The 26,796-nt window shown below is 33.6% G+C and overlaps 4 protein-coding genes across 6 annotated transcripts; 3 read left to right on the forward strand and 1 right to left on the reverse strand.

Moving 5' to 3' along the window:
- Positions 1 to 294: 294 nt before the first annotated feature.
- On the forward strand, positions 295 to 3,354 carry LOC106774970 (G-type lectin S-receptor-like serine/threonine-protein kinase At1g11300). The gene is made up of 7 exons (XM_022786987.1): positions 295 to 1,584; positions 1,709 to 1,816; positions 1,901 to 2,103; positions 2,177 to 2,387; positions 2,485 to 2,722; positions 2,811 to 2,961; positions 3,046 to 3,354. The coding sequence occupies exons 1-7, from the start codon at positions 300 to 302 to the stop codon at positions 3,352 to 3,354; spliced, it is 2,505 nt and encodes an 834-aa protein (XP_022642708.1). The 5' UTR covers positions 295 to 299.
- A 5,254-nt stretch (positions 3,355 to 8,608) lies between these two features.
- On the forward strand, positions 8,609 to 12,560 carry LOC106775824 (G-type lectin S-receptor-like serine/threonine-protein kinase B120). 2 transcript variants are annotated; one of them, XM_014663033.2, is made up of 7 exons: positions 8,609 to 10,141; positions 10,516 to 10,623; positions 10,741 to 10,982; positions 11,074 to 11,284; positions 11,402 to 11,639; positions 11,734 to 11,881; positions 12,046 to 12,560. In XM_014663033.2, exons 1-7 carry the CDS (start codon positions 8,839 to 8,841, stop codon positions 12,346 to 12,348), a joined length of 2,553 nt encoding a protein of 850 aa, XP_014518519.1. In that variant the 5' UTR covers positions 8,609 to 8,838; the 3' UTR covers positions 12,349 to 12,560. The 2 variants fall into 2 exon arrangements, with proteins under 2 accessions (XP_014518519.1, XP_014518520.1); XM_014663034.2 differs by having other exon boundaries at positions 10,753 to 10,982.
- Positions 12,561 to 14,072: 1,512 nt separating this feature from the next.
- On the forward strand, positions 14,073 to 18,983 carry LOC106775825 (receptor-like serine/threonine-protein kinase SD1-8). Its single transcript, XM_014663035.2, has 7 exons — positions 14,073 to 15,664; positions 17,118 to 17,270; positions 17,361 to 17,551; positions 17,633 to 17,843; positions 17,964 to 18,201; positions 18,289 to 18,439; positions 18,514 to 18,983. The coding sequence occupies exons 1-7, from the start codon at positions 14,398 to 14,400 to the stop codon at positions 18,823 to 18,825; spliced, it is 2,523 nt and encodes an 840-aa protein (XP_014518521.1). The 5' UTR covers positions 14,073 to 14,397; the 3' UTR covers positions 18,826 to 18,983.
- Positions 18,984 to 20,503: 1,520 nt separating this feature from the next.
- LOC106774971 (G-type lectin S-receptor-like serine/threonine-protein kinase At4g27290) lies at positions 20,504 to 24,029 on the reverse strand. Of its 2 annotated transcripts, none has more exons than XM_022787313.1 (7): positions 22,684 to 24,029; positions 22,232 to 22,363; positions 21,830 to 21,966; positions 21,548 to 21,758; positions 21,160 to 21,397; positions 20,900 to 21,056; positions 20,504 to 20,827 (listed from the first exon to the last, which is right to left on the reverse strand). In XM_022787313.1, the coding sequence occupies exons 1-7, from the start codon at positions 23,987 to 23,989 to the stop codon at positions 20,522 to 20,524; spliced, it is 2,487 nt and encodes an 828-aa protein (XP_022643034.1). In that variant the 5' UTR covers positions 23,990 to 24,029; the 3' UTR covers positions 20,504 to 20,521. The 2 variants fall into 2 exon arrangements, with proteins under 2 accessions (XP_022643034.1, XP_022643033.1); XM_022787312.1 differs by having other exon boundaries at positions 22,232 to 22,408.
- Positions 24,030 to 26,796: the final 2,767 nt, after the last annotated feature.

Consider the following 26,796-nt stretch of genomic DNA (forward strand, 5'->3'; position numbering starts at 1 on the left):
CTCTTTTAATGAGAATTTAAATGAATTTAAGTTTCATATTAATTATAAATAAAAAAGTTAACGAACATATAATGAGTGTTAGAGAACATATAATGAGAAAGATTCATAAGTTTAAATGTAAATTTTGACTTAAACTTCACCACAAATTACATTTAATAAAAAAATAAAATAAGATTCATTAAAATTATTCAAAATACTGTATATTTAAATGTTAGTTAACTCTAATTGTCTTATAGGTTTAAGTCTAGTCTAAAATTTATTCACAAATGGTGTTCTACTAGTATGAATATCAAGAGTGCATGATACACTGGCAATTGGCACAGGTTATGCGATTCATAAGAAACATGTTACCCGTTTTTGTCATTCTGTTGTCGAACTTGTACATGATTTTTGGAGCTGGCTTAGACACCATTACAGTGTCTCAGTTGATGTCAGACCCTGAAACCGTGACCTCTAATGACGGCGCATTCAAGCTAGGATTCTTCAGCCCTGCAAACACAACAAATCGGTATGTAGGGGTTTGGTATCTCACTGAATCCAATGTCATATGGGTGGCCAACAGAGACCGACCGCTAGAGGATTCTTCAGGGGTTGTCACCATATCCAATGACAGAAACCTTGTAGTACTAAATGGAAAAAAGCAAGTTGTTTGGTCATCAAATGTCTCAAACATTGAGTCCAATTCCACTGTGCAACTTCAAAATACTGGAAACCTTGTCTTGCTGGATAGCCTCACGGGCAAGACAATTTGGGAGAGTTTCAAAGAACCCTCTGACACATTCCTGCCAAATATGATAATTAGCTCCAACCAAGTGACGAGGAAGAAAGACAGAGTGACTTCATGGAAAAACCCTTCTGATCCAGCCGTTGGAATCTTCTCCACCAGCCTCGACCGTCTAAATGTTCCTGAAGTGTTTGTCTGGAATCAAACACAGCCGTATTGGCGTTCGGGTCCTTGGAACGGTCAGGTTTTTATTGGTTTGCCAAGGATGTATACTTCTGCATATCTGAATGGATTCAGTGTAGCACGGGAAGATGATGGAACTGTCAGTATAGCCTATAGTTTGCCAAATCATTCTTTCTTTGGAACCATTGCCTTGAGTTCAGAAGGCAGGCTAGTTTACAGCTCCTGGATGAACAGACGTCAAGTTGGGAAGCGGGTCATTTACTACAGTAACTGTGATATTTATGGCTTCTGCGGCGCTTATGGAAGTTGTGATCCCGATAAGGTGCCAATATGCAGATGTTTGAGAGGTTTTGAGCCGAAAAACCGTGAGGAATGGGATAAGCAAAACTGGACAAGTGGATGTGTGAGAAAGGAAACACTCAGGTGCGAGAGGAGTGAAGCCAGCACAGGAGATGGGTTTGAGAAATTGCAGATGTCTAAGGTGCCAGATTTTGCACTCCAATCATCTGTTTCTGTTGATACATGCAGAACAGAGTGCCTGAATAAATGCTCCTGTACAGCATATGCATATGATGCTGGCATTGGCTGTATGTCTTGGAGGGGCGAGTTAATTGACATTGTAAGGTTCTCAAGTGGAGGACTCGATCTTTACATCCGCCAAGCTCCTTCAGAATTCAGTAAGTACATGCAAGTTTTGTTTCTCTAATTTGTTTAAAATCAGATCTTTATAAATAATTTCATTCAACTTTTAGTCTAATATCTAGATTCTATTGTGAATGTGTTAATTGCTGCACAATACAGAAGGGGGGAGAAACATGACATCAATCATTGTAGTTACAGTGATAGTAGGAGCATTTCTTTTTGCTACTTGTGCATATTTTTTATGGAGATGGACTTCTAAGCGTTCTGGTATGTTTGCTTGCTCAGTTATTGTCCCTTTTCTTTCCTCCGTCATTTCATTGTGTTGATTTTGGTTCGTGTCCCTGATATCAGCCAGAACGGAAAGATCACCATCATTGGTGCTGAGCATAAGGGAAACCCATCCAGAAAACAGAATTGCAGGTCTGAGTGGAGAGCTGGAACAAGTTAAAATCCAGGACGTGCCAGTATTTAATTTTGAAAACATTGCAACTTCAACAAATCACTTCAATTTAGCTAATAAGCTAGGCGAAGGTGGTTTTGGTTCGGTGTACGAGGTAACTGTCATGTGAAGTTTGATTTTATCAATAGTATGTGCAATCTGAAGTTTTCCTCAACATTTTCTTCTAGGGAGAATTAAAAAATGGGCAAAAAGTAGCAGTGAAAAGACTTTCAAGAGCATCTAGGCAGGGGACAGAAGAATTTATAAATGAAGTGACAGTAATTTCAAAACTTCAACACCGTAATCTTGTAAGACTCCTAGGTTGCTGTATTGAAGGAGGGGAGAGGATGTTGATATTTGAGTACATGCCGAATAAGAGTTTGGACTTTTATCTGTTTGGTTAGTCCACCTTTATTTCTCACCTATGCTGAGGACAAATATGAAAAAAATTCATATTACTTCCTGAAGATTACCTCACTTTCTATTGTTTCTGCAGATCCAGCCAAAAAGTCAGTTTTAGATTGGCAGAAAAGATTTAATATAATTGAAGGAGTCTCAAGAGGTTTGCTATATCTCCATAGAGATTCTAGACTGAGGATAATACACAGAGACCTGAAGCCAAGTAATATCCTGTTGGATGCAGCACTGAATCCAAAAATATCAGATTTTGGAATGGCCAAAATCTTTGGGGGCAGCGAAGATGAGGCCAATACTAGAAGGGTTGTTGGAACATAGTGAGTGTTCCTTCTTTTCATACAAAGTCATATTTTCACGTTGAGGGCCATAAATAACTGCTAACTTCATTTTGAAATTAAAATACAGTGGCTACATGTCTCCTGAATATGCGATGCAAGGACTGTTTTCAGAGAAATCAGATGTGTTTAGTTATGGAGTTTTTCTGTTAGAGATCGTTAGTGGCAGAAAAAATTCAAGTTTTGGAAACCAAGAGGAGTCACTGAGCCTCTTAGGATATGTAAGCCTTTTGTTTAGTTGTTTCTTTTGCTACTATTTACAGCAAAAAACAATGCTATAAGTTATTTGTGTTTTGTTTGTTAAGGCATGGAAACTATGGAATGAAGGGGAGATTGAATCTCTGATTGATCCAGAAATATTTAATCAAGAGAATGTTGAACAGATATTGAGATGCATACACATTGGACTTCTTTGTGTGCAAGAATTAGCGAAGGAGAGGCCTACTATGGCCACTGTGTTGTCAATGCTAAACAGTGAGATTGTTAATTTTCCTCCTCCGCGACAACCAGCCTTTATCCAAAGACACACCGAGTTACAAGGAGAATCGTCTCACCGGAGTCACGAATCAAATTCCATCAACAGTGTCACTGTAACAAACGTGGATGGCAGATAGATGATGCTAACATGACATGCTTCAAATGAATGCAAAGTTTGAACGTATAACACCTTGTATAAAGTTTATCGATGGATGCTTCTTTTTATATAATTAAACTTCATAATAAATAATATCTCTCCGTAAATAGACATATAAGAGTATTTCTCGTTATATGAACCCTAAATCTGTCTTGTGTATGAACAGAGGAGTTTTATTGGATAACAGATAACGTCAGTGTCCACCCAAAAGTGGGTGTTTGGTTGGATCCCAATCCCCTTTTGTGTTTAGAAAGTTGACACAATCTTAAGCCATAAAAAATTACACAATCCATTCCATTCACACTGTTTCCTCGTACACCTTTTTCTTCAAAGCAACTCATCCCATTTTAAAGGATTTACTGTTTTGGAAAGATTGGGAGGGATGAATTTGTACTGAATTATCGCGTTCCAATCCAACTGTTTGCACATGAATTAGAGTTATGTGAATTTATGGATGAGAGGCGTGATTTTACATCCTTATCTTTGGCCTAATTTTAGGTGGCGTTCCTATTTTCAGGTGCAACTCCATGGTGGTCACGACTGGGTGACGGTGGTTCTGATAGTTCAACCTATGCGAGGATGAAAGTTCAGAAAAATGGAGGAGAGAAGCGGTTAAGTAACCGATTCCAACATTTATACATAATACATTCATATCCATATATAATATATAGTGTTAGGAATTGAGGGAGGAAACCGCATAATAATAGTAATTAATTAATTATTATTATTAATAATAAATAATAATATACTAATTTTAATTATAATGTTAAAATAATAATATTATATTTTAATCTACTAAAATATTTTATTTTATTTTATCACGTTTCAATCACTCACAAATCTGACATTTATATTCATTCACATTCACATTCAACATAACTTTACTTTGAAATTCATCCACATACATTTCGAATTCCTCTTATAAGTGTTTAGAATACATAAATTTTTATATAAGTTTACTAATTATTATGCTTTAATTGATATATTTTATAATATATTGTTCCTTTCAGTTTATAATTATAAAATGAGGTACTAAGATGAAGAAAAATAAGAAATTAATGAATTTATGCTTATTTGTAATAATTTTTCGAAAATTTAAAGATGATACAATTAAACTCCAAAATTTGTCCTGTAACTTCATTAAGATTAAGTTTCTTAATCTAATTCAATGTAAAAATATTAAATAATATACTTATAATTCTTAATTTTAACATTCACACCACCACTGTTTAACAAATCTAATTTCTTATAAATAAGTGTAAATCTTAAATATTTTTATCACAAATATATAATAAACATTAAATTCACATATTCAAAATGACCAAATAATTAAATATTAATGTCTAAAATTAAATTTATTAATTGTTTTATGATAATTAAATATTTGTAATCAACCAATTATTAGTTAAGAATAAGAATAGATATGAATAATAAAAAATAAATATATTGAATAACAAAAATTATAAAAAATTAAGATACATATCGTCAGACCTTCATGAATAAAATAATTAATTACTTCTATATAAGATGATTATAAAATGTGTGAATTGTGAAATAAACAAGTTGCAACACCCACTTTGAGCAGGCAATAATTTATTGTTGAGTAAATATAGTCTTAGTTTGTTTAAATAAGTTATTGAATGTCAGATTATGAAGAAACCTGAAAGATTCTTAAGCCATTATTAAGACTTTTTTTTAGTGATATTAGTCAGTAATAAATATTCTATATTCTAATACGATAACAAAAAGTTGGTTATATTCTTTAGTTGTTGTCTATTATTGTCTTATCAAAACAATTTTTGTTATGAACTTTACTGTTATTTTCTAATATGAGTATATTTGATCAATTATTTAATGATAATGGTATTTTAACAATTTTTTTACAACAGAATACGTGTTACTATTCTATTAATCTGTTTGAATCTATTCTAAAAAAAATATTTAAAATAAACGAATCACAAATTGTCATGTGTTGTCAAAAAATTGTTAAAAAAAAATTGTTAAAATTTTTTTTTCTCAAACGGAAACTCCAATGAATTGGTAACATGTCAACAACTTTAAAACCTAACTTTTACGAAAACAACATTGTTTTCGTCTTCTTTTATTTTTTATAACTCTGTATTATTCCAATATATATTTAACAAAACAAGTAAAATAATATTTTCATAAAATTAGGAAATAATAAAATGTTCAGTTGGAAAAAAAAAAAAACAAATTCATATACAACAAGCAAAATAAGTGAATCGTGGGGCGTGTCAGTTAGTTTAGTTGCTACCGTCCACTTGCAGAATATTTGGACCATTTTGCTTATTTGACTTCTCTAAAGTCAAAGTCAACTTCTCATTCACATCTTAAGATTTCAAGTATATGCTATGGTATTTTTCATCCAATAGAAAACATTCAAGAGTTATACAAACCAAATTCTACTTTGATTCTAATTCTATGAGTATTGATGTTTGAGGATAATACATATCAAAAATGATTTTTTATTTAGATTAGATTTTTTTTTATGCAACATGTCATTATTATAAATTACTATTGTAATGGTAGGCATAAAAAATCGAATGGATAACATACCATTTCTTCTTGAAAAGGAAAAAAAAAATTAAAATATCAATACATATAAAGTGGAGGTAATGGTAATTAAGTGGAAGATGTATCATTAGTAAGCTTTGAAATTACGTTGACTTTTTCTTTTCAAAATAAGAATAACTCAAAAAAAGAGAAAGAAACTTGCAAAACTTTATAAGAGGAAGAAAAAGTCATTTTATAAATGTAAATAAGTATCCTAAAAGTTAATCCAACTCTTTCTTTTTTGTTTCACATATATTGTATTAAATTTGTTGCTGCGGATAAGTTTGACTGTAGATAAATGTTTTTTTGTTAGTTGTTTAAATGTCTTAAATCATTATAATATTAATAAAAAATATTTTGTATTATAAACACGATTTAAAAATTATGATAGAAAATAACCACAAATAATAATCATGACTACAAAAATAATCGACAACATAAAAACTAAATTATTAAAAAACGTTAATGTGAATGGATTAGCTTTCTTTTTGTAATAACATAAGGTGTTTAATACTTATTCCAATAGGCAGTGATATGTTGACAATGCAATAGATTTATACAGTCATACGAGGATTATTGTCTTATGTTTCTTTTATTTTATAATTACAAAAGTCAAAACAAGTTCTCAACAAGTTATATGATTATATGATTGTGTTTCCTTACAAAATTTAGAATAGTAAAGTTAGTTGGATAGGCAAGCCAACTACTAATTTGATAGACTAAACAAACAACTTTAATTTTTTTTTTAAATGTTCATTTATTTTGTTATATCTTTTTTAATTAAAAAAAAAAACTAAGTTAATGTTGTTCGAGTGATAGAAAATATAAAATAATATTAAATTTTAAATTATTAAATTTTAAAAGCAATTTTATATCATTAACTATAGTAAAATAATTTTAAATGTAAAGTAATATTTTTCTTAATTTATCTAATTATATATATTAATTAATTGATTATATATTGTAAAGTTTTATATAATTACTAAACTTATTGACTAACCATTCACGAATATTATAACAGTATGTATGTTTTCACCTCCATAATGTATTTTGTCTCGACAAAAATGACAAGAACTTTCACACATTCGTAGTTTTCAAGTATTTTATTTTTATTTTACATAAGTAATTTAGATGATTAAAAATATTTTTTACTAAGATGAAAAAAAATTATAAATTTAAATTAGAAAAAATGAATTAGTAATAGATTCAAATTTGACATAAATTCATAGATTTATTAATAAAAAAGCATATAAGTCATGTAACGAATAATAATTAATTTGGTATCATAGTTTATATACAATCTATTGAAAAGTAATTTTATAATTTTTTAAAATTTCAATCTTTTTAAAAGTTTTCAAAATGAAGGTATTATTGTGACTTTCTTTTTAAATGATTACTGATAAAAAAAATGAAGAGTAAAATTCTGCAAAGTATGTTATGTGAATAATATGCTATTTACAAATATTTTCGTTCGAACATTCCTACTATGAAAAAAAAAAAAATAGTATAAAGCACGGAGCCTGATTTACGATGCGAAATATGGAGTGTGATATGAAGGGACCATATGAATCACATTAAATCCATGCTTCTCACTATACATAACACGCGACACCGGCCATAATAATAATGTTAGAAATAAAGAAGAAAAGAAATACAAATAAATAATTTTTTTAAGTTTTAATCGATAAAATATCAATTTGATAAAAGTAAGTACATTATTTTAAATTAATTAAAATTTAATATATACTTTATTACTTGTAACATAAAATCATTCATTCTTTATGATTTAACTTTTAAAAAAATAGATTAAACCTTATTCATCATTAATTTTATTCTATTTGAAGGAAGATTTTTTTTCCGTTCATTATTCTTCTAAATAAAAACAAAAAATTGGTAGTTTTATTTTTTTACGTTTCATTCACATTGAAACCACCAAACGGGTAAAACTCATATTAAGTAGAAGAAAAGAAAGTGTCAGATATGGCGACTGTTTATTGTTAAATGAAGAGGTAGTTTATTTGTAAGTTATTGAATTGTGTGTGGTATAGGTTAACTTAGGTTTAAAATTTGACTTAATTATTTAAAGGAGTCGCGTTTAATTTTTATTTTATTTTTTGCAGTACCATATGTGTGACGATGTTCTGAGAAAAAGTAGTAAAACACGTAATTATTCCTCCAAATTCAATTCTATATCCTTTTATGAAGACTTTCTACAGATTTTTTCGCCATTGTTTCCATTTTTCATATGATTACTTACTATTCTTTTTGTTTTTTGTACTAAGCTTAACTGTGAGAAAGACAGTGCGCTGGAAAGTGGAACCTTCTTCCCACTGTGCCTTCTAATCTCTCTCTGCAGTGGAACCCATTAAAGTCAATTATTAATACAAGTTACTGCATCACTGTTCTTCAGTGCATTATCTTTTATTTCTTTATTTACTAAAAAAATTCATAAAGTGTTATTTTTTATTAATTTATTATTCATTTGTAATCTTATAAATCTAATAAAAAAGAATACACGTGCTATGTTAAGGTGTAATTAATTACCCTTATTTATTATTTATTATTTTCTTGAGAGGAAAAAAACAAAAAATAAAAAGAAATGAAGTTACTAATAAATGAGACAGAATGGGTAATTAATGGGTTCCTTTTTCAACGCCTTCTCCAATCTGGGAGCCGTGTCTTCAACAACCACAACACAAACGTGTCTTCTTCTCAAAATCAAATCGGCTCTTATTCTCTCCGGTCAAATAAATACATTTCGTCTTCTCTTTCTTTTTTTTCATGTCACCACAGTCACACCCACTATCTCTTCTCCCCAAAGCTAAAAACACAATCCTATCCTTTATGCTTTCACTACTCCCATTCCGTCACCGCAACAGCTTATAACACTATGGCGGCGATGTCCATCTCCCTCGTCTTTCTCTTCTCTTTCATCTCTTTCCACCATATGTCTTCTTTGGCGGAAAGTTCAACGATCAGTATCACGCAGGGTGTCTTTATCAGGGACAAGGAGCTTGAGACATTGGTGTCTGAAGAGCTCAACTTCACCTTGGGTTTCTTCAGTTCGGATAACTCCTCTTCCCGCTACGTCGGAATTTGGTACCACAGCATTCCCGCGACACCTGTTATATGGGTCGCAAACGGCGACAAACCCATCAACGGCACAGGAGGATCCATCACTATTGCGAATGACGGCAACCTCGTAGTCCTCGATGGAGCCAAGAACCTTGTGTGGTCTACCCAAGTTTCCATCGATAGCAGCACCAAAAACTGCTCGGCGAAGCTTCGTGAAACTGGTAACCTCGTTCTCTCATGCGAAAGGAAAGACTTGTGGCAAAGCTTTGAGAATCCAACGGATACATTCATGCCTGGTATGAGGGTTCCAGTGGGGGCTTCAAATGGGACGAGTGGTGGCTATGTGTTCACTTCATGGAAATCGTCAACGGATCCTTCGAAGGGAAACTACACTATGGGGGTGGATCCTAAAGGGTTACCTCAGATAGTGGTTTGGGAAGGAGACAAAAGAAGGTGGAGAACGGGGTATTGGGATGGTATAATGTTTGAAGGGGTGTCTATAGCAGGAAATTATCTTCACGGTTTTACGCTTAATGGGGATGGTAAAGGAGGTAGGTATTTCATATATACCCCCGGCACTGATAAGGTGAGGTTTCAAATTGGGTGGGATGGCTATGAGAGAGAGTTCAGGTGGAATGAGGATGAGAAACGTTGGGATGTGGTTCAGAGAGGGCCTTCGCATGAGTGTGAGGTTTACAACAAGTGTGGGAGTTTCGCGGCGTGTGATATGGCCCCTTCGAATTCACCTGTCTGTACTTGCATACGAGGTTTTGAACCGAAGAACAGGGATCAGTGGGATAAGGGGAACTGGTCGGGTGGGTGTACGAGGATGACTCTACTCAAGGCTCAGAGGGAGAATGTAACTTCCGCTGACACTACTCAGGTTAGCGTCGGAGAGGATAAGTTCTTGGAGCTTAGGTCTATGAGGTTGCCGGATTTCGCAAGTGTGGTTGGCACGAATGATTGTCAGAAAGTGTGTTTGAACGATGATTCTTGTACGGCATATGCCAATGTTAATGGAATAGGGTGCATGGTGTGGAATGTCGATTTGGCTGACATTCAACATTATGGTACTGGAGGAAATACACTCAATATCCGTCTCGCTCATTCTGATTTAGGTAAGGTAATTAATCTGTTATTTTTGTTTTCAAAATTATCATTTCAAATTTAATTTGCATTTATCAGTACAAATGTTTCATGTGTGGTCTCACATGAAGAAAGCTTGACTGTATTCATCCTGTTTCTATCTTGTTTCCAACATTTAAACCGATATATATTGGGAAAAGGAAAATAAAATAGTAGAATGACAAATCTTGGTTGAACTTGTATTTCAGCTAATTAGCAATCTCAAATTCTAAATCACTAAGATACGTTGATTTTTATTGTGTATGAAGATGATGAGAAGCAAATAATCTTCTTAAATTTTTCACAAGCTTCTATGATCGTCAAGTTCTAATAACTTGTATGACTTTTGTATCTTCAAATTATACAGATGGAGGTAAAAGGAACATGATTGCGATAATATCTGCTGTTGTGGCGGGGTTAATCTGCCTAGGAATCTTTGTATGGCTGGTGTATAGATTCAAGGGAAAACTTAAAGGTTAAAAATTCATAATTCATCTCCTCAGACTCTACTATTTTTTATCAGATATTTGACGACAAAGCTGTCCGATGCTAATTTTGGTATTGACTTGCCTGTTTTACGTGTTATTTGTAGTTCTGCCTACAGTTTCCTCAGCTTCTTGTTGCAAGAATAGTGATGTACTACCAGTTTATGATGGAAGCAGGAGCAGAGACATGTCAGCAGAATTTTCAGGATCAGCTGATCATAGTTTGGAGGGGAGCCAGCTAAGCGGGCCAGAATTTCCACTTTTCAATTTCAGTTGCATTTCAATAGCCACAAACAATTTCTCAGAAGAAAATAAGCTTGGGAAAGGTGGCTTTGGACCCGTCTACAAGGTAAATATGCTTCTGTTAAGCCCATCTTTTTAGTAATAAAAATAGGCTTTTCTAAAATGTAATGGAAAAAACGATTTGCTCTATTCACCAGGGAAAGCTTCCAGGCGGAGAACAAATAGCTGTTAAGAGGCTTTCAAGACGGTCTGGTCAAGGCTTAGAGGAGTTCAAGAATGAAATGATGCTGATAGCCAAACTACAGCACCGAAATCTGGTTAGACTAATGGGTTGCTCTATTCAAGGGGAAGAGAAGTTGCTGGTGTATGAATACATGCCAAACAAAAGCTTGGATTGTTTTTTATTTGGTATGTTTCTTCACATTACCCCCGTCAATTTCCTTACGCATGTTAAATTAACATGAAAAGAGACTATTTGGTGCATTTTCTTAACACTTGTGCATTTTCTGGTAAACATCACGACAGATCCATTCAAACAAACACAACTAGATTGGAGAAGACGGTTTGAAATCATTGAAGGCATTGCAAGAGGATTGCTCTACCTACACCGAGATTCAAGACTTAGAATAATTCATCGAGATTTAAAAGCGAGTAACATTTTGCTGGATGAAAACATGAACCCAAAGATATCAGACTTTGGATTGGCTAGGATATTTGGTGGAAACCAGAATGAAGCCAATACAAACAGAGTAGTTGGTACATAGTAAGTATGCTTTGATTTTACTTGTACGTTAAGTCATCCACTTGTTAATTCTTGCTTGGACCGGGCTAATCTTAATCCATAACTATGCTTGCAGTGGTTATATGGCTCCTGAATATGCAATGGAAGGTCTGCTTTCTGTCAAATCGGATGTATATAGTTTTGGTGTATTACTACTAGAAATTTTGAGTGGCCGCAGAAACACCAGTTTTCGACACTCTGATGACTCCAGCCTCATAGGATATGTGAGTATCTATCTCCTATTGAATTTTTTTGGTTTATCAACGTGAATTCTTTTGTTTTGCTGAAATATCTAACTTGTATAGAAAAAGTAATTTGAAAAATGTGAGAGTTGCAACATTTTTATCGCTAAGTTTACGGAAATGCTGATGTATTTATGATGATGTAGGCGTGGCATCTTTGGAATGAACAGAGAGCAATGGAATTAATCGATCCTTGCATTCGTGATAGTAGTCCTAAAAACAGAGCTTTGAGATGCATACATATAGGGATGTTATGTGTGCAAGATTCAGCAGCTCATAGACCAAACATGTCAGCTGTGGTGTTGATGCTGGAAAGTGAAGCAACAAATCTTCCCACGCCTACGCAACCTTTGATTACTTCCATGAGGAGAACTGAGGACAGACAATTTTACATGGAAGGCCTTGATGTTTCAAATGATTTGACAGTCACAATGGTGGTAGGGAGATAGAAATCGAATCGTTCCCTTTCTGTGCCAGTTTTGTTTCCAATTCTCTGTCACACTTAAAGCGTAAATATGGCTTCTTGTTTTTTTTTTTTTTCCTTTTTGGCTCTACTGAAATCAAACTATAGTATACCCTTAAAATTTGAATCCTCTGTATATGTCACGTAAAAAGAAGACAAATCTGGTCAATTAATGTTTATAGAAGTACTTACGAATTATTGATGAATGAGATTCTGATTTCGACAGTAAGATTCATGTCTAGATCCTTGTGAAACATAAGGCCAAAGTTGATGACCTACATCAATCATAGAAAAACTAGTTTCACATTATAAAAAGTGGTCCATTTGGTGCTAGGTGTAGTACAATCTTAGAGGACAATATCATAATTCTTGTGCGTCTTTCACATGCATAAAATACATCCGGAATTTCTGGCACATAAAAGTCGTCAACACACTGCTCTTTTCTTTCCCACGTTTGCAGGATATTTTCTTTAATTCTTTAATTTATATAAAAGTATATTTTTCCATTAAAAAAAATTTAATATTGCATATAATTAATTCATTAAAGTTGAAGAAGTGCATGTGGAAATCATGTTAAAATTTACTTAGAAATTATCAAAAGGGCGTAGATGTTTCTTATCTATTAAATGTCATTTTTGTTTCTATCAAAATCTGAACGCTTTAAAAAAAAGGTGTTGGAATATATGTATCCACGCTTTCTCTAATGGCTGATTGATTAGGACATACTAACGACGTGTTTGAAGGGAACGAATTTATAAATTTTCCCTCTCCATCCAATATTATTGAACTTGCTATCACTTTCTTCAAACAAAAACTTCATTCGACAGAACCTTCTTGCAAATTACGTGATGTTCAAATTTCCTACCCCATCATGGTCAAGTTTCAACCCCTTTTCGTCACGACGATCTAGAACCAAAATTATTTACTGCATTTCAATTACGTAATCATCCAAGTACAAAATATTTTGTCCACACTCGATACCTATTTCATGGATTTCAATGACGTAAACATTACAAGTGGCCAAAACAAAAACATAAATTCACTCAAGTTTTAACGTTTCAATTCTACTTTAGGAGCTGAACATCCCCTTCTATCCCAAATGTTTCCTTAACAATAACTCTAAACTCCAACCATAACTCTTACCCTAACAACAATGTCATGTAGTTTATTTTTATTTTATTTTTAATAATTTTACTTAGTTGCACATATAATTTAGATTATAATATATTTTATTGCTATACATTTAAAACTTGAAAAGAGGAGAGTATTTTTATGACTTATAACTTTTTAATTTTTTATTTATTTTATTGTAGAATTTTAATAGAATTATATTAAATACCACTACGTTTCAAAAAATTTTTAAGGATTAATGGTAGTATTATCGTGCTTTTGTTGGAATTCGCTGTCAGTTTTTTTTTGTGGTAAAAGAAGGTAACATAGATTTGGTGACCTAATTGGGCCGCCGCTAGTTTCACGTTTGGAAGAACAAAACGTCATCGACCCAACCCAAAACAAAACCATAGTCCTTTCTGTATTAATTATTATACTCTATCATCCACTCACCCTTTTTTATACCTAAAATAACGTATATAAAGTGAATATGATTAATTCATAACAAATATTAACCAGTATTCTAAAAATAAAAGTGTTTCAAAAAAGAAAAGATCATAAAAAATCAAATATTTAATGTGTGATTGTTTTTCATAAAATAACGTATATAAAGTGAAAAAGGAAGAACGTACGCAAGAAGAGGCGGTCGTGAAATGAGTCTTTGGAATGGCTAACCATATTCAGACTGTTGACTGATAAAAAAACAGAGTCGCACAAAAGAGCGACTCTGCTTCTCTTTTCAAATTTGGGAAAGCAAAACCTTATTCAACGAAGAAACAACATAGACCAACAAGAATGAATGGCAATGCCGGGTTCAATTTGATTTTCTTAATTTCCTCACTACCCCACACAATACCAAAACTATGAAACTTGTATTTCTCTTCCTTACCAAACACTTCATCAACTCTCCCTCTGCAGACATAACATGCCAGGTTTAGTATTCTTTCTCTTTTGGTTCTTGGCATCAAACATCACAATTTCATTCTCCTCAGACACCTTAACCCCAACGCAAACTCTTCTAACCAACCAAACCCTGGTGTCACCAAGCCAAGTCTTCGCTCTGGGCTTCTTCTCCGGGACCAATTCCTCTTGGTACTTAGGCATATGGTACAACAACATCAGCAACGGACCCATAGTATGGGTTGCCAACAGAGACAACCCTCTCCACAACTCCACAGGATTTCTAACCATCGGAGAAAACAAAAACATGGTGCTAACAACTCCATCAGGGGAACCCGTTTGGTCCTCCAATATCACCAAAGCCAACAACCCCATTCTTCAGCTCTTGGATACGGGAAATCTAGTTCTCAGAGAAGAAAACGTAACCGACCCCACAAACTATCTCTGGCAAAGCTTCGACTACCCAACAGACACACTCTTACCTGGGATGAAAATGGGGTGGAACCTAGACACTGGCGAGGAGAAACACATAACCTCGTGGAAAAGCGAAGGAAAAGATCCTTCAAGTGGAAATTACTCTTTCAAGATAGATCCTCGTGGGATACCAGAAATTTTCTTGTGGCGTGACGATAACATAATATATAGGAGTGGACCTTGGAACGGCGAGAGATTCAGTGGGGTACCTGAGATGCAACCAGACACTGATTCCATCACGTTTAATTTTTCATACGATAGCCATGGTGTGTACTATTCCTTCTCCATTGGGAACAGTTCTATTCTGTCGAGGCTAGTTGTGACTTCGGGTGCCGATCAACTTCAGCGTCTTACTTGGGTACCAAGCAGCAACACATGGACCAAGTTTTGGTATGCACCTAAGGATCAGTGCGATGATTATAAAGCGTGCGGTTCTTATGGTTTGTGTGACAGCAACGCCTCGCCGGTTTGCACTTGTATGAGAGGGTTCAGTCCGAAGAACCAGCAGGCGTGGAATTTGAGAGACGGATCTGATGGGTGTGTGAGGAACACGAATTTGGATTGTGGGAGTGACAAGTTTTTGCATGTGGAGGACGTGAAGTTGCCAGAGACAAGTAGTGTGTTTGCGAACAGGAGCATGAACCTAGAAGAGTGTAAAGATTGGTGTCGCAGGAATTGTTCTTGCACTGCTTATGCCAACATTGAGGTCACAAACGGAGGAACCGGCTGTGTTACGTGGAGTGGTGAACTCATAGACATGAGGCAGTATGCTTCGGGTGGACAAGATCTCTTTGTCAGAATAGCAGCTTCTGATGCAGGTACCATCTACATACTAAACATTATTTAACATTTTCACCGCTATTTATTTACTCTTATTATTTTAAACACTGTTTAGGAAAACCAAACACTACTTAATAATGACAAAATTTATGTTTATTTATTAAACAATTGTTTCTGTTCTGTCTTCCAATCTTCCATACTTTGTTTCATACCAATTTGGCCAACTGAATTCGAATGCGATTGAATGTTGAAACATTTTGAAAGGAGGATTTTTTGTTCAATTTCTTGGTGCCGCCCTAAACTTGTTTCACGTGTGACGTGGCTTCTGACCAAAGGTTGGAAAGAAAAAGAAGTATTTATCTACAGTGGAAATATGAACGAATTGCATTTCTTCACTCCCCTTTTTCATTCCAGTGGTTGGGTGACCTAACTAAATAAATTCGAATTCTCTATTTTTTTCAGATATTTTTGGCTCACGCCACTTTATTAAAGTACTCCTTTTCTAGAATTTGCTGGGCCCACTCACTTTTCTCATATGGGCCCTTCGGAAATGGTGAGTTGTGGGCCGGCGTTTTTGACTCGTTACGTTTTCTTCTGGGCGCCACCGGATGCTGCGTTCTTTTATCAGTCAATGCCTATATTCACATTTATCACATCTACTTTTCGACAATAATAAAACATTTAAGATTTCTTTTTCCGAAATTTGCATTTTAATGTTATTGTGTACGAAATTAAGCACGAGATGGATAGAGAGAATAGTACAGTTGATACAACTTACAAGCACATTGATATTCTTAGTTTAAAACTTTGTACCAAGAAATGTCATTGATTGAATTTATTTCACAACTAATTCTGCCTATTGTTCATGCTTGAATACGGGAAGCGAAGTGGAGAGATTGAATATGATTAGATAATGGGAAAAGAGGGTCCTGATCCTGGACCATAGGTTGGTAGGTCTTGGAAAGTGTGAGGGTGTGAAAATTCAAAAAAGATAAGGATCTGGTTTATTAATGAGTATCATCTGTGGTGGGACGAAAACTTATTTTTATACATTTTGGTGGGAGTAGGCATTTCAAAGCTGCATGTCTACGTCAAAGCAAGCAAAATTCTCTTACTTTTCTTCACCTTTTTGAGAATGTGTTTTCAATGATTCATTTCTGTAAGGGAAATAAAAAATGTACAATAGAAAACTAAGCTAATTTCATCAGTCTCCTTGAGTTGAATTTAGCTAATCTGACAAGTTACATTTCTGCTTAAGTTTAAATCAGACACACTAATGTTCCCTTGAACATAGTAAATAATGGTGTCACATTTTGTTCTATTAGCTTGTAGGTTTTCCAAGTGACATAATTTTCTGTCTCGAATATTTTAGTTATGCAGTCATCATCTATTTTTTAATTTTGCTAGTATTTACACTGCAAAACCTATTTTGTTCCACTTAGAACAAATACTAAGTGGGCAAATGTACTAAAAGAAACCTATGTTTCACAGAGGACACTGCAGATGGGTCTCACAAGTCAAACCATATCGGCGAGATTATAGGAATTACAATTTCTGCAGTGGTAGTAATTGTGGGACTGGTTGTGATTTACCGGAAGAAGAGGAAAGTGTTAGGTATATCGAATGTGAAGACTACGCCCAGAGGTAATGTTCTTCTCCACGTAAAGTTAAGTAAATGGTATACACGCTGTTGTGGTAGATGATCACCTATTCTTGTTCTTGCCACAAAACCAGGTTCTTTCCAAAGAAGTAGAGAATTGCTGACAAGTGACGGGGTGCTTTCAACTAACAGAGAAAACTCTGGAGAAAGGAACATGGATGACATAGAGTTGCCAATGTTTGATTTTAAAACCTTAGCAATGGCCACAGACAACTTCTCAGAAGCAAATAAACTTGGACAAGGAGGGTTTGGTATTGTTTACAGGGTAGGTTTGTTTTTTTTATAGCTCCCACAATAACCGATACAGAAAACCTTATACTGATAGGAGTGCTTGTGTGGCTACCAGGGAAGGCTGATGGAAGGCCGTGATATTGCAGTGAAGAGGTTATCAAAAAACTCATCGCAAGGAGTTGAAGAATTTAAGAATGAAGCCAAGTTAATTGTCAGACTTCAACATCGAAATCTTGTTCGGCTCTTTGGATGCTGCGTTGAGATGGATGAGAAGTTGTTAGTGTATGAGTACATGGAAAACAGAAGCCTTTATTCCATTTTGTTTGGTAAGTATTTTTAACATTCTACACGTGAGATCTTTTGTTTTTTCAATGCATGCATGTTTTTGCGTAATCTGGTCTTATTTTTATATCTAAATGCTGCTTTTATGATAAATAATGTTCCAGACGAAGCTAAAAAACCCATGTTGGACTGGAACAGACGCTACAACATTATATGTGGCACAGCTAGAGGACTACTTTATCTGCACCATGATTCCAGACTCAGGATTATCCATAGGGATCTCAAGGCAAGCAACGTTCTACTTGACAGTGAAATGAACCCAAAGATATCAGACTTTGGGATGGCAAGACTTTTTGGCGCGAATCAGACAGAAGGAAACACACTGAGAGTTGTTGGAACATAGTGAGTATCATGACTTCATTGCAAACATTACTCTCTGCAAGACCAAATATGCTGACCTTATTATTTGTATATTTTTCTTATGGACAGTGGTTACATGTCTCCTGAATATGCTATGGACGGGACCTTCTCAGTGAAATCTGATGTTTTTAGTTTTGGAGTGCTAGCGCTGGAAATTATAACTGGGAAGAAAAATAGAGGATTCTATTACTCAAACGATGACATGAATCTTCTAGGGCATGTAAGTGAGAGTGATACTTAGTTGATAATATCATGTTCTGTTAATAAACAATTGATGGTACTTTATTTTTGCAGGCATGGAGACACTGGAGAGATGGCAGTGCATTGGAACTTGTTGATTCATCAATTGGCGATTCGTATTCAGCATCTGAAGTTCTCAGATGCATACACGTTGGACTCTTGTGTGTCCAAGAACGTGCAGAAGATAGGCCAACAATGTCTTCAGTGATGTTGATGCTGAGTAGTGAATCTTCGTTAATGCCACAACCCAGAAACCCTGGATTTTCCTTAGGGAAGAATACTGCAGAGATTGATTCTAGTTCAAGTAAACAAGATGAATCATGGAGTGTGAACCAAGTTACAGTCACATTGCTAGATGCTAGGTAGTTAGAAGAAGCATGGCATCACCTACCCCATTTGTACATAAAAATTATCCTGTAAATTTACCTTCCTCTGATAGTTGCGGCATCTTTGAGATCTACTTTTTGATCTTGTTTTGATGTAATATGCAAGAGATACAGTGAAAACCACACTACTTACTTTAAGAGCTTGAACTTACTTTTTGCAGTTAATTCTTACTACTGCCCTGTATTTTGGCACACTGACCTAAATCACAGTCATATTTTAACAATTTCTTTTTAACAATATTTTGATAACAGCACACGTGGTACTATTTTATTGGTCTCTTTGAATTTCTTCTAAAAAGATATTTGAAACGGCCCAATCACAAATTGTCACGTATGCATTATAAAAAAATTGTCAAAAAAAATTGTTAAAAAGATTTTTTTCTTGAAAAAAATAAACAGCCAATAGATTTAGTTATGTTAAATAAACAATTTGGTATTATAAAATCATAATTCAATCATTTAATTTATATAATTCAAATAAAATAAAATAAATTTATCACTCACAGTACTAGGGATGAAGAATAATGAGGTTATCATGTTTCAAACGCCGTGAGAAGTTTTGTTGGAAGATTTTAGTATACACTGTCGAGATGTGGTGATTAAAAAAAAATGTGGCAGATGAAAAACTTTATATATTTTAAACATAGAGTTCATGTAAAAAAATAAAAAATAAATCTTGAGGAATAAAATAAAGTTTGCGATTTGAAATATTGAAGTCTAAAAATCTAATATTGAATGACTACGTCAAAATCAGACTAATTTTTTTCCCTTCATAAATTATTAAAATAGTTGACAACGATTCAAATTGATTTGATGATAACTTGGTGTAATAGACTATTACTTTGAACTTTAAAAGTAATATCTAATTTATTCAATGATAACGACTATGCTTCAATTATGTATATAAAAAAATGGTTTTATTTAATATGAGAAATTCATGGCATAATGTAAGTTTGAAAAACTTACTAGAACAATGATTCCTCAATCCCTAAAATAAAATTTTATTCGATAATCAAGTTTGAAAATGTTGTCTTATGAACTTCTCCCGAATAGGAAATTAGTTAGTTATCGAGCTTCAACCAAGGATTAGAATTGAATATGTGACTATGCAATTTCGGTAAATTTAGGGATTAATAATTAACTTTGTTTGATAAATATAAATAATTATGAAAAGAATAAAATAGTAAGATTGTTGTAATAAATTTCCGTCCAAAAAATTAATGTAATAAATTTATCAATATTATTTTTAAATAGTTTTTTATGTTAATTTGAGACTTAAATTCATATTAAACTAAGAGAAACTAATCCTTAATATTTTAATATCATTAAGAATCTTTTTAATATATTTTAATTGCTATATTTTTTATTTATTTTGTTATCTTAAATAAATAGAGTATTTTCAAACAAAATTTATGTATCTAATATATTGATGGATTTTTTATATATAAATCCAAGATTGGATAAGATAACATCTTCAACCTTCTCTGCAGACGATGTATGGTATGATCAGATTTATATTCAACAAGAGTTAATAAAAGCTCACTCCATTGATGATCAAGACATTATCGGAAAATGCAAAACCATTTTACAAATTCAGAATTCTTATCCAATCAGCCGAAAACCTTTTTCTGAGCAACAATGTTGCCAGGAAAATTGCAATACAAGTAAGTTAGCCACTAACTTCGAGCTTCTAATAGAGTTATAGTCATAGCATTGTTACTAAAACTCTCATTCTCGCTGTAGGCATGATGATACTCTGACTCTTGTTCAAAGAAGCCAGTTTTCTTTGGTTGGGGAAGAACAATGCTTTCATTGCTCAACATAAAAACAACAGAAGACATAGTTGGTCTATCTTCAGGTAACTTTTGAACACACAAGAGACCAACTTGCAGACACCTTAGTAATTCTGATGGAACCACTCTGAGGTCTAAATTAATATCCATAAATCCCACAGCTCGTCCATCTTTCCATGATGTCCATGCCTAGTAAAGGTAAAGATATTACATAGAAAGATCAAAAAGTGGCTTTTAGTCAACATAGTTAGTTTTGGTTACCTGCCCCAACAGATTGTGATCATCATCTGGATGCTTGACTTTGTAGTGACTACTTCTGATCCCGCTCAGTATCTCTAACACTATAACTCCGAAGCTATATACATCAGACTTCAGGGAAAGAATCCCGTTTACTGCATACTCATGAGGCATGTAACCACTGCATACATTATCAGCAAACAACTCATACTATGAATCATATTATTCTTAGAAAAAAAAATATATTATCCTGAGTAAATCTCAGTATTCATCATAAAGCTTACATTGTCCCAGCAATCTCTTCTGTTGTTATTGAAGAATGATCTCCTTCAACGATGCGGGCCACACCAAAATCCGAAATTTTGGGGTTCAATTGGCTGTCTAGTAGAATGTTACTAGTTTTTAGATCCCTATGGATGATGGTTAGTTTTGAATCTTGGTGGAGATAAAGTAGTCCTCTAGCAATCCCAATGACAATTTCGTATCGTTTCCTCCAGTTCAAAAATTTTCCTTGTATAGGATCTGAGAAAGATCAGATTAGCCTCTACAGAACAGGTTATTTAAAGCAATATATATATATATATATATATATATATATATATATATATATATATATAGCTTTCCAAAGTTGAAAATAAGGGGAACTACATAGTCTTGCAGCTGTGGTATTACCAAAAATGAAGTGGTCCAAGCTACTATTTGGCATGTATTCATAGATCAGCATTCTTTCCTCTCTTTGAGTGCACCCTCCCAAAACACTCACAAGATTACGGTGTTGGAGTTTGGCTACCAGTCCAACTTCATTCATAAACTCTGAGATACCTTGTTTTGAGGTTTTTGATAGCCTTTTCACAGCTATTTCTTGTCCATTAGCCAATTTACCCTGATTTTAAGGTGACAGTTAAGCTGAAGAGCAGAAATAAAACAAGTTTCTTAACGGAAAAAGAAGATTACCCTGTATACTGGGCCAAAACCACCTTCCCCGATCTTGTTCTCAATGGAAAAATTGTTTGTAGCAGCCAGAATAGTATCTATATCAAAAATAGGTGATGCTTGATCTTCATTTTGATTTCTGTGACTTGTGACTGTGACTGCAAGAAACAATGGATAACTTATCATAGATATACTTAACCATCCTGCATTTGTTATAACTATTTAATAAGAAAATAGTTTTGTTCTACCGCTCCAGTTAAACTTTGAAGCACCAAAAAAAATAACGAGTCACTAAGTTTTCTTGATCAGTTGATCATCTGAACCCTAAGCTGAATATGTATTGAACCTTGAAATGATAATCATATCACAGTAAACTATAGCTATTATAGCAGTTTAAGAAATTGAATTGCTTAAGAATCTTACCCGAACTAGTGCTTGTCCTCCCTTTTATATACTTCTTAGAAAGGTAGAAAATGATACAACAAAGAAGCAGTGCCACAGGTACCGAGATAATCAGTGCAATGTTTTTCCTTTTACTTGCATTAGCAGTGGACTCTTCACAAGAATCAAGCAGATGCTTAAGTTTCAGAACACGTATTTCTTCAAGAGAATGCATACGTAAACATAAAAGAAAATTTAATCAAGAATACATTCTGTTAAAATGCTAATGAATGAATAACTTGTGTCTTCACTATGTGTTACTGCTGTTTTACTAGAACGAGGCAACAAATAGTTCAGATGAAGGCTGGATGAAAAAAATATCAGAAAAAGACAAAGTACAGGAGTTATGAATTTTGTCTCACTCTTTCGTACCAAGATAGAGATGTTGTGAAGGTAAACATTACATGCCATGTTAAAACAGAACCCCTGCATACCTATTTCTGAAGCGGCTAACCTTAAATAAAGATCAAGTTGTACACCCTCTTCATTTATAAGCTGCCGAATGTCAGTCAAGTCCCCAAACCATAGCAAGCATCCATGTGGCCCTTCATTCACGGCTGAATTTGCGTACGCCGTGCAGGAACAGTTCTTCAAGCACTCCACCTTGCATTCTTCAAGATTCATGCTTTCATTAGTCCAAAATTGCAACAACATGGGTAGTTTAACCCAGCTTAGTTTCTGAAACCTATCAGCTTGTGTGCAGTTTAAGGGTGTTCTCCTGATGCACCCACCAGACCAGTTAAAAGAATCCCAATCTTCCGGAGAATGTGGTGTAAACCCTTTCAAGCAATCGCAGTAAGCAGGAATATCCTTCATATTGCAAATACCGTTCACCCCACATGCTCCGTAGTTATCACAAAAGTCCTTTCTTGCCTCATGCATCGGAGTCCACTTAAAATTTTTGTTGTCCCAGATATATCTTTGAAGGAGTCCATCATCCTTCATCACATATCTTGACAATCTATCTCCAGGTTCATCCCAATACACTGCCACAGTGCTATTTACTGAAAGTTGTGGCTTGAAGGCTGTAATTCCAATGAAGGACAACCAATCATCTGAATTAAAACGGATGCCATCCCAAATTCCACTTCTGAATGTGATGTTCGTTCCCTGGCGGATTACCAACTCAGGAAATTCTATCTGGTCAAACCTGTAGGTAAAGTTTCCAGGAGAGGGGTCATTAGCACTCTTCCAAGAAGTCAAATATCTATTGATACCTAAGTTCTTATCCCAACCCAACATCAACCCAGGTAACATTGTGTCTGTTGGATTATCAAAGCTCTGCCATATGTAACCTTTAGAATCATGCTTCTTGCCATCCATCAACACAAAGTTTCCAGAATCCAACAGCTTTGCAATTGGTTCTTCGATTGACCTTGATGAATTTGTAAACCATATTCTGTTACCTGCTCCATCAAAAAGTACAATATTACCATCAGCAGCAATGGTTAAATTTCCTCTGGAGTCGTTAAGTGGGTTATCTCTGTTTGCTACCCAAACTATGGTTTGAGGGGTAATATTCTTGTACCATATCCCTATGTAGCGGCTCTTTGATGCTCCTGGAGTGAAGAATCCAAGAGAAAAATTCTGTCCAGGAGAAATGAGTTCTTGGCCATCTGCAATGGAAGATGTTGGAGTCAAGGCATCGTCTGCATAAGACGTATTTTGAAGGTTTGATATACAAGCATAAGCAAACATAATGATATCAAGTTTGTTCCATCTCACTCTCCTGTTGGTCATGTTTGGCAGCAAATTTCAAATGGCACAAAGCTGCACTTGCATTTCCTGTCATCTTTTAAAGCGAAAAGCTTTGACTTTTGAATAAACAAAAGTTCCAGTAGCTATATAAACTATTTCCAGGAATGGTCATCTTATAAAATCCACTATGTTATGAATGGAAATGACACGGTTCAAACAGCGAGTAGTTTTGTTGATGTTAGATGATTAATGATTTTTATATTGAGAGTCGTTGAATGTTTGTTTACTTGGCGAAGAAGACCTTTGAAAAGTTTTAAAATGAAAACGTTCTTCCTTCAGATATTCCGTTGGGTAATAAATTAACGTTTTCAAATTGAAACTTTGAACTTTCAAGTCTGAATATCTAATATTTTTTTTCTGCTTGTCAAGTTCGAACTGATTAATTTTTCCCATAATCATCCTTCTTTAGAATAAATGTTGTTTGAGATTCGATTTAATATTCAAAACGTACAATTTTTAAGTTTGTTAAGAGACCCAGTCTTTATATTGAACTCAATTTTGTAGATTACTGATCAAATTGATAATAATGATTTACTGTGTCATTAAAATACATATAGTACTATTTAAATGAAATTATATGCATCAAATTCTAATAAAATATAGTAGTTCTTAGGATAGAAATACGTTAAATCGCTTAAAAAGTTAATATAGTTATATTGAAATATAAAATATATATTGTCTTCGTGTATTTAAACTAAAATATTTAATGTATTAGATATTTCAAAAAATATATCTGTATGCAAAAAATAAAAATAAAAAAGTCAGTGATTGTTAAAAGGGGTGCAATACAGCAACCCAAATCTAGTTCTGATATTAAACCAAGCCCAAAACAAGTGATGTTCGGGCCCAAGAAAAATGATGAGCAATCCTTAAGGAAAAAAGAAGGAATCTCAAAGGATCTTGGCAAAAGAAAAACAAATATTTAATTAAGTTTTAAATATATAACAAATTTGAATGATTTTAATTAAATCTTTAATAAAAAATTATATTTTATTTAATATTTAAATTTTTTATTTAAATATCTTTTGATTTGATTATTGTTATCAAAGGGACGTTTAATCAATTTTTCCGTAATCTTTCATGGGTTAAATATGTTTTTAGTCCCTATACTTTGGGGCGATTTTGGTTTTAGTCCATTTTCAAACTAAGGTACAATTTAGTCCTTCAATTTTAGAAAACTCTGGATTTAGTCCTTTTTACCAAATTTTTTTAACTTTATTTGTTGTTTCAAGCACGTTTCATTATAGCATTNGGATTTAGTCCTTTTTACCAAATTTTTTTAACTTTATTTGTTGTTTCAAGCACGTTTCATTATAGCATTTGGATTGTTTACACTGTTTGACACATTTTTGCTTCAATGTTAACTGAGAAACGCGTTTGAAACAACAAATAAAGTTAAAAAAAATTGGTAAAAAAGACTAAAACCAAAATTTTCTAAAATTGAAGGATTAAATTGTACCTTAGTTTGAAAATGGACTAAAACCAAAATCGTCCCAAAAGGGACTAAAAACATATTTAACCCATCTTTCATCTCCAACTTGGTGGTAAGCTTGCTTTTTTTTTTTTTCTTTTTCTTTTTCTTTTCCACAAAGAAATGTGTAAATTAAGGATTTTCTGCTTACTATTCTCTTTCAACTCAACATTTAAAATATACTTATATCAGTACACTAAAGTTTTTGATAAAATCAGTATTTTTAAAAGTTTAGCAAAAGAATAACACAAAAAATTCAATAACATATCCAAATTGCAAGTTATTCAGTAAGTTAAAAACATCCAGACCATCTAACTACAAAATCAATTGACAGATATAAACATTAAAATAATTTTTATTACTATGATAAAAAAATACTTACTAACTTTATAAGTTTATTAACTTAATTAAGTATGGATAAATGGTTTAGTTCTAATGAATATATTTACTTTTTTATATATGTTTATAAAATATTTAATAACACGATGGAGACATGCAGGTAGTAATAATTCTTCTCAGCCTACAGAATTTAATGGAAAATAGAGATTGAAGATGCAGAGAAAAGGGAACGCTGGGAAAGAAAAAAAGAAGAAAGAAACAAGATTTCGAGACTTCCAACATTCCATTATTTAGAAAGCAGTGGATTGTTATATACTTGTTTATTGGTAGAGTTTGGTAAAAAAGTCTTTACTGCTATCAACATCTTCCGGCACTCATTGACCAAGAGTCTCTGCAGTTCCTTTCACTCCACATGCCACGTTAAAATATTGTACTATGATTAATTAAAGATGGATTTTTGGTAACAAATTTCAAACTATGCCCCATCTTTCTTTCTTGTTCTTGCTGCAATGCTGTCTCCACATTAAAGGTTGGTGTTGTTGAGTCTGATGACCTAAACTTGACGTTGCTCTCCAATATTTCGTACTAATTGTATCTACTTTTTTTTTTTGCATTTTCTTTGTCAAATGTGATTTCTTTTCGCGGTTGAAATTTTGTGTGTTCTTAAGATATTATCATTCACTAAAGTAGGCATTAGTCCATATTTCTGTACACAAAGTTCAGATTTTTCACTAATCTGTCTGTGATGTTCAATCACACAAAATGAATTTCTTACACAGTTGCACGTTGGTTTAGAAAAACCAAACATTTCATGTAACCTTTCAAAAAGAAAACAGGACCCTCAAGGTACACCTGCTCCCAATTATAGAATTCTTTTGCTTAATTTAACAAACCAATTAAATTCACAGAGGGGTCAATAATAAGTATATCGGGAAGAGTGAGATTAAAGAACCTAAATTTTCTTTTATAAGTAGTTACG

The sequence above is a fragment of the Vigna radiata genome, chromosome 10, assembly GCF_000741045.1.
Source record: "Vigna radiata var. radiata cultivar VC1973A chromosome 10, Vradiata_ver6, whole genome shotgun sequence".
NCBI lineage: Eukaryota > Viridiplantae > Streptophyta > Magnoliopsida > Fabales > Fabaceae > Vigna > Vigna radiata.

What these genes read in the sequence shown, in the direction of transcription:
- LOC106774970 (XM_022786987.1), top strand. Translation starts at nt 300, where the DNA reads ATGATACACTGGCAATTGGCACAGGTTATGCGATTCATAAGAAACATG. An exon ending in CCAAGCTCCTTCAGAATTCA is followed by an intron (nt 1,585 to 1,708) that starts GTAAGTACATGC and finishes TGCACAATACAG; the next exon opens with AAGGGGGGAGAAACATGACA. An exon ending in CACTGAGCCTCTTAGGATAT is followed by an intron (nt 2,962 to 3,045) that starts GTAAGCCTTTTG and finishes TTGTTTGTTAAG; the next exon opens with GCATGGAAACTATGGAATGA.
- LOC106775824 (XM_014663033.2), top strand. Translation starts at nt 8,839, where the DNA reads ATGGCGGCGATGTCCATCTCCCTCGTCTTTCTCTTCTCTTTCATCTCT. An exon ending in TCTCGCTCATTCTGATTTAG is followed by an intron (nt 10,142 to 10,515) that starts GTAAGGTAATTA and finishes CAAATTATACAG; the next exon opens with ATGGAGGTAAAAGGAACATG. An exon ending in CTTGGATTGTTTTTTATTTG is followed by an intron (nt 11,285 to 11,401) that starts GTATGTTTCTTC and finishes ACATCACGACAG; the next exon opens with ATCCATTCAAACAAACACAA.
- LOC106775825 (XM_014663035.2), top strand. Translation starts at nt 14,398, where the DNA reads ATGCCAGGTTTAGTATTCTTTCTCTTTTGGTTCTTGGCATCAAACATC. An exon ending in TGTGAAGACTACGCCCAGAG is followed by an intron (nt 17,271 to 17,360) that starts GTAATGTTCTTC and finishes CCACAAAACCAG; the next exon opens with GTTCTTTCCAAAGAAGTAGA. An exon ending in GGTTTGGTATTGTTTACAGG is followed by an intron (nt 17,552 to 17,632) that starts GTAGGTTTGTTT and finishes TGTGGCTACCAG; the next exon opens with GGAAGGCTGATGGAAGGCCG.
- LOC106774971 (XM_022787312.1), bottom strand. Translation starts at nt 23,989, where the DNA reads ATGACCAACAGGAGAGTGAGATGGAACAAACTTGATATCATTATGTTT. An exon ending in GAGGACAAGCACTAGTTCGG is followed by an intron (nt 21,967 to 22,231) that starts GTAAGATTCTTA and finishes TGTTTCTTGCAG; the next exon opens with TCACAGTCACAAGTCACAGA. An exon ending in GTTTTGGCCCAGTATACAGG is followed by an intron (nt 21,759 to 21,829) that starts GTAATCTTCTTT and finishes CCTTAAAATCAG; the next exon opens with GGTAAATTGGCTAATGGACA.